Consider the following 12,545-nt stretch of genomic DNA (forward strand, 5'->3'; position numbering starts at 1 on the left):
GGTGTGTATATGTGTGTGCATGTGTGTGAGAGAGAGAGAGAGAGAGTTTCAACATTTGAGAGTATGTATAAGTGAAAGAGAGAGGGAGAGGGTCATGTGCATGTGCATGTGTGTGTGTGCAAGAGACAGAGAGAGATGGTTGTAGAGAGGGAATAGTTCTTTTCTAGAACCTTGGTGCACTTAGCTTGAGAATGCTTAGTGATTGTCTTTGAAAAGTTTCCGTAAGTAAGAACCTACTTTTCTAATGTGTAAATAGATAGTCCACTACACTTTTTCTGGGGCTAGTGCTCTCATCCGAGCTATGGCTCCTCCAAAAACGCAACGACCTGCGCGCTCCAAAAAGGGTCAGAGCTTACCTTGCGCTGCGGCAGGCCCCCTCCCTGGTGACTTGCCTAATTCGTCCTGCTGTGCATTAGGTTTTTAAACCCTCCATCACCAACAACCAATCACACGGGTGCTTGTGGGTGCGTTTTTTTGCAGAAGCGGAGAGACTAAAGCAGCAGGCAGAGAGGAAGCCCGAGGGTCAAGCCAGGGAGCCGCTGCTCGCCCAATGCGCCAAGCTGCTTGAACAAGCACTCGGCTCTCCTCTCTCTCCACACCAGGAGGAAGAAGCCCTCTTTGACCTGGTAAGTGAAAACAATCATCCCCTTACCCGTTTCTTTGGGGTGTTTTCAACATCATAATTTTGTGTCATGCTGTACCCATCACTCATGCATTTTCAACATGCTGGCATTTCATTCTCTGGCCAGGGCGACATTGGGCTACCTCAAACTGTGCGTTCTCATGGCCTTACATCAAATTCTGTATGCTCTTGCCTTCCGCATGCAGGGAGAAGTCTATGCTTTGTGGGGAAGCTCTGTCCAAGCCGGAATGTACCAGATCCTAGGGAGTATTTTCAGTGGCAATCTGCACAAAGACAATGCTTTCAACATTCAATCAGATGCCATGGGACGGTCTGTGGACCTTTACAGGTACTCTTTAGTGTACCCTGGCATAAAGTTGAATGTTCCTTATGTGCTAGCACATTATTTTCATGTGTTGATACAATAGTTGTAAAGTGGTCTTTAAGAAGCTTCTTGAAGTGGCAAGAAGAGCAACATATTTTCTACTAAGGTTATTCGGTTCTTTTTAGACATTTCAACTTTCGGTTTCAAGATAAGCTGGGGGGAATTTACATGCATCAAGCCCCTGATGCATGTGCCATGTCTACAAACTATTTTGACCCCTAATTATATCAATTAGGATTTGAAGCGGTATCCCTTATTCAGTTTTATGGCTATTAATATCTAAGGATATATTGAATGAAGTACTGATACCTTATTCAGTTTTATGGCCATTAATATCTAAGGATACATTGAATGAAGTACTATGACTAAGGTATAAATTGAAAGGAATTAAAAGTTAATCTGAGTGTTATTCCCTAAGCAACACCTCCCACACTTGGTGGGTTGTCCTTCCCATAGACAAAGCTCGAACTCACAAGTGACCGAAAGGTTGGAGAAGTTTAGATGAACAGATAGCTCCATCCCTTTCAGATGAAGAAATAGAAGAAATTGAAATAGAGCCCCTTCCAAGGAAGGAGAGACCACACCAGATCCAATGGTGGAGGAAGTCAAAAATTCTAGAACGGGTGGCACCAGTGGAGGCACCAATGATTCCACTAAAGGAAGAGGAAATACCTCATAAAATCATGTCGCTCGAATCATAGCATGAAGGGATATATATGCTGAGTGATTTGATGCACTAGATAATGTATGTGCATGCCTGTGATGCAAGATATGAGTGGTCGAGGCAAACGCCTATGAACGTGTAGGTAAAGAACAAAAGCACAAAGTATGAAAGCAAATATGGAGCTAGAGAAATCAAGATCAATTTAGGTGGCAAAAAGTGGTGCACTTAGGCTAGAAAAGTACCTTCAACCTAGCTTATGGTTGGGTTAAGAGAGAGAATGCTAAAATTGAGTATTAAGGGTGAAATTTTTAGGTGAAAATTTGAAAATTGACAAAATGGATTGCACTTAGTTTGTCCACGAAAACAATTCTTTCTTATGGAAGCTTTTGCCCCTCATTCACTCTGCCATCCGTTTGAGGATGATAAGCTGATGAAAAATTGAGCATAATTCCCTTGTTGTCCTCGGATATCTGTCCCCCACAAGTGACTTGGGCATTACATGATGCTTAAACACCTGTGACAAAAAGATTTTGACCATATACTTAGCCTTTATGATCTTTCTGACAGACAATAAATGAGCTTGCTTGCAAAACTTGTCCACAATTGTCCATATTGCGTCATTGCCATAGTGTATAAGGCAGATCCATGGCAATGCTTTCCCATGGTTGGTTTGGAATATAGATTCACCCGTATAGTTCACGAGAGGGCGTCCCTTGCTTGTAAACTACACATACAGATCTTGCAAGCAGTAAAACAATTCATGCGAAAACAGTTCTAGGCATGCATGTTTGCCATGCATTGCACAATGTGTATTGGACAATCTCCCCTTCATTTAGTGTGACATAGCGGAAATTTCATGCCTTAATCGCAGCCCTTAAGCACCCTATAGGAACATTAATGCAAAACGCATGAGAGAAGAGAGAGAGAGAGAGAGAGATAGACAGGTTTTCCAGTATAATGTATTATGTACATGGAAAAAGATAACATAGGCCATAGGGCTTCCCAAAAGGGCTACTGACTACTTCTCTTGCCTATACATGATCTAACTCCCAAGATGGAGAGAGATGAAACGATACTACTTCTATTTACATGATGTTTGGATGTTGGTCGGCCAGCTTCAATTGCTGTCGGCTAGCTGATTTGTCCTCTAACATGACATGTGTGACATAAAATGCCAAACTCTTCACCATAATTACGGATAAATGCTGTTGACTCTCACACAATACTGTCGACCAAGATTCTACTACCGTTGACTTGATATATGTATGCTAAATTATTGCCGACCTGATGCATGCTGATGAAGATGCCCTAAATGCATCTAATATTGCTGCCTAATGAGGGATATGATTATGTAGCAATAGGATTAGCTTTGTGCACGTGACATTTATCTTGTAGCTAGCTGTCGTTTTTGCTGTAGACATTATGTCCCTAGACCAACTGGAATACCGTAAGTGAATCTGTGCGCCGCGAACCAAATTTCTCAGCCTACTGGCCCTTTGTGTGTAGACACAAGTCCCCTACCATGAGGTGCTAGTCCACATGACCCTTGGCATAGACGTTCGTTCCCTGCTATGAGGTGTCATGTCCACACTATGGAGCCTCGAAAGTGCAGAGAATTCCCAAATAGTGAGTGGCTATGTCAAGGTGGTAGCCCCTTTTTGCGCGCGCGTGTGGTCATGTACATTCTCGACCTATCGAGCATGATGTTGGGGATGTTGTCTTGTCCTTTCCACTTATTGTGGCTTCGAATAGGGAGTGGGACATTTGTCAAGTGGTGACCAGTATTCAAGACGAGCCATTGGCTTTTCTCAAATTTTTGGTGATTTTCGCCTCACATTGGCCTCTTTGTCCTGAGCTTTTCTATAGAGCAAGGGACTCTTATGTACCTACACTACTAGGGTCATCATCCTGCGGGGTTGCTTGGAGTCAGCGGGAAAGTGGTCCTATTTGGAGATTAGCATTTGCTTCCCACCTAGAGCTCTCGGCATCCGGACAAATTGCCATGATTGGTGATCCAAACTGGGTGGCTCCGAAAATCTCATGAGCCAAAAAGGACTCGAGCCAAGCCTGCAATCCTTTCCCTAGGCATGCAATTTCATCATTGGACCTTTTGCTACCTGATTGGGGCTTTAGCTATTAGCCTTAGCGGCTCATGAGGTTGCGTTCTTGCCTAGGAGAGGAGATCCACTTTTTGTTTTTGGCCTTTGGAGAGGCATTCGCTTCTCTGTCCTAATGTATTCTCCCTCTCCAAGAGTGGCCAGCTATTGTCAGAATACGCAGCGGAGATGATGACTAGATCTGGGAACACGAGCAAAAACGCAGGCAGAAAAACAGCACAAGAGAAAGAGAGATGTAGGCGTGTAACTCTGCTCTGATATACACAAGAAGATCCCGAATATGATACAAGTGTGGTATGGGGGCTGGGGGCCTATTTATATGCCCCCACATGTGCAGTCGGCTGCCTACAGCAGGCCGACTGGCCCTGAGAACTCCACGACCAGTCACATCTCCAGTCGGCCAGATCAACAGCAGTCGGCCACCTCCTAGATGTAGTCGTGGACCAGTTCAGCAGTCGGCCAGCACATGGACTGCCTCCCAAGCCACAAGAAAATGGGAAAAAATAGGGGAAAAATGCGGGGAGTGAGGAAAAATGATAAAACACCTGATAAGGGCGGGCACACCTGAATGGGAGAATGAATTAGGGTTAGGTTTTCATGTGGGAGACATACACAGAGAAGAAGGGAGAGAGAGAGAGAGTTGTGGGGATAAGTCAGCTCACCAAGTGTGAGTGTGTGACTCCCCTATCACACATGTATATTGCACTAGTACACATAGTGCACTTAGTACATTAAAAGTACTAAGTGTACTATGTACTATAACTTATGGGCTTGTACACACTATAAGGGTGGGCATAATGCCTTTACCCCAACAACCTCCCACTTAAAGGCAAAGTGCCCTTAAATGAAGGAAAAGAAAAATCAGCATGTACATGATAATATACAAGGCCATATCAAGGCTGAAACTGGCCTCATCCAATGCCCATCAAGTGTCTGCAATGAGCAAACCGCTCCGGAGGCAAACTCTTTGTCACAGATCAGCCGGGTTGTCATCCGTATGAATCTTAACAAGCTGAATTTGCTTGTTCTCTATCACCTCTCTGATGAAGTGATACTTCACATCCACATGCTTCGTCTTTGCATGAAAGACAGGGTTCTTTGCCAACTGGATGGCACTCTGACTGTCACAATGCAACAATGGAATATCCCCTGTATAACCCAAATCAACCACTAACCGGGATAGCCATAATGCCTCCTTGCAAGCCTCTGTGGCTGCAATATACTCAGCCTCTGTAGTAGATAAGGCAGTGCACTTCTGCATCCTGGATATCCATGACACAGCACCTCCTGTGAATGTAAACACATAACCGGTAGTAGACTTCCGGTTATCTGGATGACCGGCATAATCCGAATCCGTGTAACCATGCACTAATGCATCCTGTTTGCCAAAACAAATGCACATATCCTGTGTGCCCTTCAGGTATCTCATGACACCTTTCACTGCTTCCCAATGCTTCTTGCCAGGTTTGGCCATGTATCTAGAAACCACTCCCACTGCAAATGCAATGTCCGGCCTAGTAGCAACCATGGCATACATGAGACTGCCACAAGCTGAAGCATACGGAATCTTGGCCATATCAGCCCTGTCACTATCTGACTGTGGACTGTTTATAGCACTGAGTTTCAGATATGGAGGCAAAGGAGTACTAGTCTTCTTCCCCCTGTCCATATTGAACCTCTGCAAAACTTTGCCAATGTATTCCTTCCGAGACAAATACAACACATGCTGATTTCTGTCCCGAAGTATCCGCATACCCAAAATGTGATTTGCATCACCCAAATCCTTCATATCAAAGGTATGATGCAGCCTCTTTTTCAAGGCATCCATCTCTTTACGAGATTTTCCGGCAATCAACATATCATCAACATACAAGATGAGGATCAATAGACTGCCATCCAAAGCTTTCTTGGTGTATAAGGAGTGATCTATGTCACTTCTCCTGAAATCTTGGGATTTCATGAATGTATCAAATTTATGATACCATTCCCTTGGTGCCTGTTTGAGCCCATAAAGACTCTTTTTCAGCTTGCATACAAGCTTCTCCTTTCCATTCAGTGCATAACCCTCTGGCTGTTGCATATATATCTCCTCATGGAGATCACCGTGAAGAAAAGCAGTCTTCACATCCATCTGAATCAAATCCAGATTATCATGAGCAACCAAAGCTAACACAGCTCTAAGTGTGGTCATTTTGACCACTGGAGAGAAGATCTCATCAAAGTCCACACCATGTTCTTGCTTGAAGCCCTTAGCCACTAACCTAGCTTTGTATCTTGGCTTTGCATCAGGTGCAACTTTGAGCCTGTAAACCCACTTGCATGGCAAAACCTTCTTGCCTGTAGGCAAATGCACCAACTTCCATGTTCCATTTTTGTGCAGAGAATCCATCTCTGACTTCATGGCACGCTCCCAAAGAGCCTTGTCTGCCCTCTGTAAAGCCTCCTTATAACATGAGGGCTCCCCACAGTCAGTGAGCATCAAGTAGTCAACCCGTGGAACAAACCTGTCAGGGGCTCTGGAGGGTCTTGTGGACCTCCGTACCCAATGACCATCATTTGCAGGTTGCTGTCCAGCCTGCATATCACCTATTGGTGGCTCCTGTTCCATGCCATAAGGCTGAAATATCATGTCCGGTATCTCCTCTAACTGTGGTATATCCATAGGGATATCTTCTGCCATCTCTGGCTGTCCATTTGGACCATTTTCAGCACCATTTAAGGGCTGGTTTTGCTGCTGTAATGGCTGATTGACAGCCCTTGGTTGTTGTCCATGATGTCCATCATCATCAAAGATGACTCTGCTAGGCTCCTGTGGCCTTGCAGGCTCCTTATACATGCATGTTTCATCAAAAATGACATCATTGCTGCGTATAATGTTTCTATTCACGGGATCCCAAAGTCTATACCCCATTTCACCTCTGTCACCATATCCTAGGAATATGCATTTGTGAGACTTAGGATCAAGTTTGGTGCGCATTTCCTTGCGTATGTGCGCGTACGCAACGCAACCAAACACTCTCAAGTGCTTGTATGACGGAGGCTTCCCTGTCCATACTTCTTCTGGCACTTTCCCACCAAGCCTCGTGTTAGGTGACCTGTTTATAAGATGAACGGCTGTCATAACAGCTTCAGCCCAAAAACCATGAGGTAATGCAGCATGTGACAACATAGAACGGACCTTCTCTTGAATGGTCCTGTTCATCCTCTCTGCTGTCCCGTTTTGTGGAGGATCATAAGGAGTAGAGAGCTCCCTCTTGATGCCTTTAGCATCACAAAAGTCCTGAAACTGTTTGGACATATACTCTCCACCATTGTCGGAACGCAAAGCCTTCAGTGTTTTGCCTGTTTGATTCTCAACATGAGCAACAAACTTCTGAAACACTGAGAATGTATCACTCTTCAAACGATGTGATATGCAGCGGAAGTCTTTGTTGTCAAATCCCCACGGATCCCCTCGTGATCGATCTTGGTTCGAAACTTGAAACCTGCAAACAAACGAACAACAACAAGCAAGGGGGTGCAGGCCTGACTCACCTCCCAACCATGACAGCCGTGGGCGAGCCCACGGTCTTGGCTGTCCCCACCGAGCCACGAGCTGAACTAACTAGGTTGACGTACCGACCAATCTCCTCCTCGCGACGTCCCATACCGCCACGAAGCTGCCCTCGCGGGCCTCGAGATTGTTGCCGGCCTCGGCTGCATAAAGCAAGTGCATGTTTGCACTAGATCCAGGCTCCAAGACCATAGAGCTCTCACAAACTCGCGAGACTCTCTATATTGCAATAACTAACCTTGGCCACCCTTTTATAGGCTCTTGGCCGGTCATCGGGCGTCCACACTTGGCCGCCCGCCCGTCCATACTTGGGTGCCCGCCCGTTAGTATATCCCCAACTCAGCTCGTCAATCAGCCTGCCTAGTTCCAAGCTTCCCCAAGCCTCGAAACTAGTCTTGCATGCGTATAGCACACGGTAGATACCCACTGTGCACATGACATACTCCCCTTCCTCTAAGAGCTCACTCCTGAGCTCACTAAAAAGCCAGGGTAATCTCTCTGAAGAGAAGTCAATGTCTCCCATGTAGCGTCCTCCTCAACACGATCCTTTCACTTGATCTTGTATTCCGTGATAAGCGTATGACGCAATCTTCGTTCACGAAAGCCAAGAATCTTTTCAGGTTCGTGCGGAACAAATGTCATGTCCTGGACATCTATGATTTCTTGAGGAGTAACTAACTGATCTGCTCCACCCAGTACTTCCTTAAGTCTATTGACATGAAATACACGATGAACTTTCACATGAGAAGGCAAATCCAATTCATATGCAACTGAACCAATCCGTCGTGTAACACGAAATAGTCCACAGTATCTAGGGGATAATTTCGGAGATCTACCTGTTCGTAAAGTCTCGGAATCTTTCAGAACTCGCAAATACACCATCGTTCCTTCAGAGAACTCTCTAGGTGAACGATGTCTATTAGAATAAAACATAGTCACAAGGGACGGGGGACGGTGAGACGGGGGACGGGGACGGGGACGGGACGGGGGACGGCCATAAGTAGGGAATGGGGACGGGGGAGGGAACGGCACTCAAAAAATACTTTTTTTTTAAAATTTTCTACTCTGCACTTATTCTACTTTGGAAGCACATCAAAATGAGCACAAATTTACACTAAAATGCTAAGATTTTGAGTCAAAGATAATAATTAAGTAGATACAAAATGAGTCATGACTCAAGAGTCAGGACTCAGGAGCCTTAAGGAGGCAAAATACAAGGACGGACTCAAATGAGTCAATGACAAAAAAGTGCTGAAGACTAGAGGCTAGAGGCTAGAGCTAAGTAGTAAGGCCCATGAATCATGATCCATGAATGATCATCCACGTGAAGTGCTCGCCTCATGGTCATGGGTAGCTTGTGCGGCTGCCAAAGAAGCATCAAGCTCATCCTCAGTCTCATCCTCACTGGCATGCTGCTCCTGCACCTCATCCTCCCGTTGCTCTTCTTGTTGACTCATCTCCCACTCGGTGAAGGAATCTGCCTTCTTGGTCATGCTCTTGCAAAGCATTCGCAAGTTCGCGCTGACGAAGACAAGGTCATTGGCACGCTCTACCCCGAGTCGGTTCCTCTTCCTAGAGGCAATGTGGCTGTAGGTACTCCAAAGTTGCTCCCAGCAAGAGGAGTTGACGGCCTGGCTAAGTATGCGGATGACAAGCTGCTGCAGCTCCGGTCCATCTGAACCAAAGTCCTCCCACCATAGAGCAGCACCAACTTTGGAGCGGTCAACCTGTGCATCATGACAGCCATAGGAGCCATGAAACGACCTGTACATCGAAAGCTGGTCCCTGATCTTGCGCCTAACCGATGCATCAGGCACAAGACGATCCAAGATGATCCTCCATCCGGCGCTCACCTCCCGGTCGCTCTCCTGCTTGTTGCCTTGGAATTCTGGGTCCACCACATAAGCTGCTGCATGCAATGGAGAGTAGTAGGAATTCCACCTTCCTAGACACAAGGCATGGATCTCCTCGTATCTGTCTTCGTCAGGCACGAAGTCTTTCAACTTCTCTATCATGCGATCCATGGCCTCGTAGACCTTGCCTATGCATGGCTGCATAGCGTCTACAATCCTCAACAGGTGGACTATGGGCCTCACCATAGCATCTGTGGTCTTCACACGCTCCCACCAAGAGGCGTCATCTGCCCGTAGCCTACACTCTTGGCCAGTGTTTGTATGGGACTCTTGCATGGCGACAAACTCGTCGCTAAGGAAAAGCCCCCTCAAAGCACCACTACAATCCTTCAACCGGCCCAACATGAGAAAGTTGTAGGCGAACCGGGTGTCGGAATATTTGAGAAGAGAGAGACAGGACCTCTTGTTGAACTCATGCCGAAGTCTTTGGTGGTTGAGGACAAAGGAGACCATGGTGTTGGCCTCCTCAATGAGCGGGCTGATCCATGGTAATGCCCCGATGTCCTTGAGGAGGTTGTTTAGGCAATGAGCCATACAAAAGGACACCGTGACATGTCCATACATACCTTGGAGAATAGCTCCCGCCGCCCTATTGGAAGGCTCCCCATCCGCAACAAAGCCGACTACATGCTCGGGGCCAACAATCTCCATGGTGGTAGCCCACTCCGCCGCAAGCACATCCGTGCTCTTCCCAGTGCCGGATGCATCATGAGATGAGATGAAGTACATCTCTCCACGGGAATATGCAACCATGCTGTGAATACTCCTCTTGCGGGTGTCACTCCATCCATCCACAATGAGGGAGACTCCGTTCCTCTCCCATTGCCGCTTTGTGTTGTCGGCCGCTTGCTCTACAATGCGCTTCTCCTTGTCGAGCAATGTAGTGCGCAAGCTCTCGGATGAGGGGGGCGTATAGGTTGAGCCATACTCCCCAATCTTCTTAACCATTACCTTGAAGTATTCCGACCTATTCAAGAAAGTAATTTACTAATGAGAAGGAGACTAGGATGATGAAAACATGAATGATGAATTGGCAATGATCGATTGCACTTACCTAGCCGCTTGAAAGGCAATGTGGTCGTGGAAGAAGAAGCGGGCCACCGCCATATCCACCTCCTCCTTCAACTTGGGGTTCCAATTCTCCCCAAGTGTAGATTGTCGCCGTGGGCCACGTAATGATTGAGAGGCCGTGGAGATGGAGGGTGCCGGTGTCGTGGATGGAGTAACATTCCGACTTGATGGCGAAGGTGATGGTGTGCATGATCCCGATCCACCACATGACTCCATGGTAGAGGCTTGAGTTCCTCTCCCCATCGTCGCGGGATCCACGGCCACTCGTGGTGTCCTTCTTGTCGCTTCGACCGCTTCGTAGACGCTAAGCTTGTCAAGAAGTTCCCGTCTCTTCTCGGGCGTGACATTCGTGCAAAACCTCACCTCATGCCCACTCTCATGCAAGAGGTGGGCTCGCACTTTGTCGGCGCCACCCGTTCGCCGGTACGGGCAAAGCTTGCATACCCATGGCCGAGAACCGCCTCCATGAACGGATGTGGTGTAGTTTACCTCCTCCCACCATGTCCATCCCGTTGTCCTTCTACGAGAAGCCCCGGCACGTGAGGAGGATGCCATGGTTGAAGATGGCTTGCCGCTTGACTCTTGAGCCTTGAGGAGTGAGAGAGAGAAAGAAAGAAGAAAGAAAGATATATTAACGTCCTGTCGAGGCCAAAGCTGACCTATAGGACAGATCAGAATACATCTTTGGTTACAATCCACTTCGGGGTATCGGTTAAAGAAAAGTGCATGTGGGATCAAAAAGAAACTAACTTCAAAGCTCTCATGACTCATGAGAGTTACATGTTACAATGGTAAAATCACCATGTGCTTAATGTGATTAGATATGTATAAGTATCAAGTTCATGTCCTTCAAAAGGAGGGTGGACCTTTAAAATCTTTGATGATAGCTTTTCCTCCTCTATAGACCGCCCACTTCCCTTGTTTCCTTGCTTCTCTGACTTTGGCCAGTTCCCCCGCTCTATTCTTTAGTTGTAGTGGGGTCAACTCATCAGAAATCCACACCGAGGTACCTTGCAATGATTTAGTCTGCTTCATTACCTTGATCTTATCAATCATATCATAGTATCGAACCCTAGCCTGTTTCCCTTTAATTTGAATGTCAGTTGGGTCACCAAGGTCTATAAAAGGTACCACTTTAGTGAGTCGTTCCTTTATGATATCTACATCCAAGATGTATCCCTCTAGCTGTTCATCTGTGTTGGTACCTACTGACCAATCTTCTGGCAAGCCCCCAATTCGAACAAAAGTTTCCAGGCTTTTGACCCTTTCATTTTCTTTCAGGACTGACAGTACTTCACTGACAAAGTTCTCTGATTTTACCTGAGGTTTTGTGCTTTCTTGTTGTGTTTCCTGTATTTTTTGGGTTGCTTCTTGGGCTGCTTCCTGAATCTCCTGCTTGTTCTTGATGTCCTGCAATTGAGCTTCGAGGCCAGCAATCCTTGTTTCTTGACTGGCAATCTTTGTTTCCTTGTGTGTCAGCTCAGTTTTGAGGGTGGAGACCTCCTGCTGCAATTTCTTCAGTTCTCCCATGATGAAGATCTCCCATGGGGATTGAGGTTTGATAAGGGGTGGAAGGGGGGGTGGGTTCGAGGCCATGGTTGCAAATGACTTCAGTTTAGGGGCCATGTTGTATCACGGGGGTGCTGAAAATAGCCCACAGGGAGCCCCCCCCCTCCCCCTCAGGGGGGTACTGAATTTAAACCCTACTCAAGAGAGGGTAAGGGCGAGCAGAGGAGCAGAGGAGGGGGCTGCTACTACAGCGGCGACGAGAGAGAGAGAGAGAGAGAGAGAGAGAGAGAGCCTAGAGGCTTGGAAGTTGGAAGAGTCAAGACTCAAGAGGCTTGAGGGAGAGGTGAGAGCCTAGGCCCTAGAGCTTGGAACTTGGAAGTTGGAAGAGACTCGAGAGAACTTGAGAAGATTCAAGAAGCTTGAGCAATGAGCAATGAACTTGTGTGTGGCAGCTTGTAGCCTTGTAGAGGTGGGCTCTTATATAGATAGGCAAGAGAGAGAGAGGGCCAAGGCCCAACAGCCATAAACGGCTAGTAGAGCCCAAGCCCAACAGCCATAAACGGCTACAGTGGGGCAGGCACGCGGCACGCAGGCGCAACGGCCAGAAACGGGCAGGCGCAACGGCTATCTGCCGTCCCCGCACAGGCCGTCCCCGACAGCCGTCCCCCGTCCCTGCGCCGTCCCCTGCGCCGTCCCCGGTTTGAAACGCCA

The 12,545-nt window shown here is 47.1% G+C and overlaps 2 protein-coding genes across 4 annotated transcripts in view; one reads left to right on the plus strand and one right to left on the minus strand.

Annotated features, from left to right (window-relative positions):
• The first annotated feature begins 227 nt into the window (after positions 1 to 227).
• The window catches only part of LOC147604011 (uncharacterized), a 73,289-nt gene continuing 60,971 nt past the window's right edge, over positions 228 to 12,545 (plus strand). For 2 of the 3 annotated variants that reach the window (XM_086795508.1, XM_086795507.1), the window contains exons 1-3: positions 228 to 383; positions 481 to 626; positions 829 to 971. In XM_086795508.1, coding sequence (XP_086651634.1) covers positions 302 to 383; positions 481 to 626; positions 829 to 971 — 371 coding nt within the window. In that variant the 5' untranslated portion in view covers positions 228 to 301. Of the gene's footprint in view, positions 384 to 480; positions 627 to 749; positions 972 to 12,545 lie in introns of those variants that run through there. The other variant, XM_086795509.1, reaches the window with a different exon arrangement.
• Positions 10,972 to 12,091, minus strand: LOC147604012 (uncharacterized). Its single transcript, XM_086795612.1, has one exon. The coding sequence runs from the start codon at positions 11,949 to 11,951 to the stop codon at positions 11,175 to 11,177; it is 777 nt and encodes a 258-aa protein (XP_086651738.1). The 5' UTR covers positions 11,952 to 12,091; the 3' UTR covers positions 10,972 to 11,174.

The sequence above is a fragment of the Cibotium barometz genome, chromosome 62 (genome assembly GCF_041138505.1).
Source record: "Cibotium barometz isolate CiBa-2024 chromosome 62, ASM4113850v1, whole genome shotgun sequence".
Taxonomy (NCBI): Eukaryota; Viridiplantae; Streptophyta; class Polypodiopsida; order Cyatheales; family Cibotiaceae; genus Cibotium; species Cibotium barometz.

What these genes read in the sequence shown, in the direction of transcription:
- LOC147604012 (XM_086795612.1), bottom strand. Translation starts at nt 11,951, where the DNA reads ATGGCCCCTAAACTGAAGTCATTTGCAACCATGGCCTCGAACCCACCC.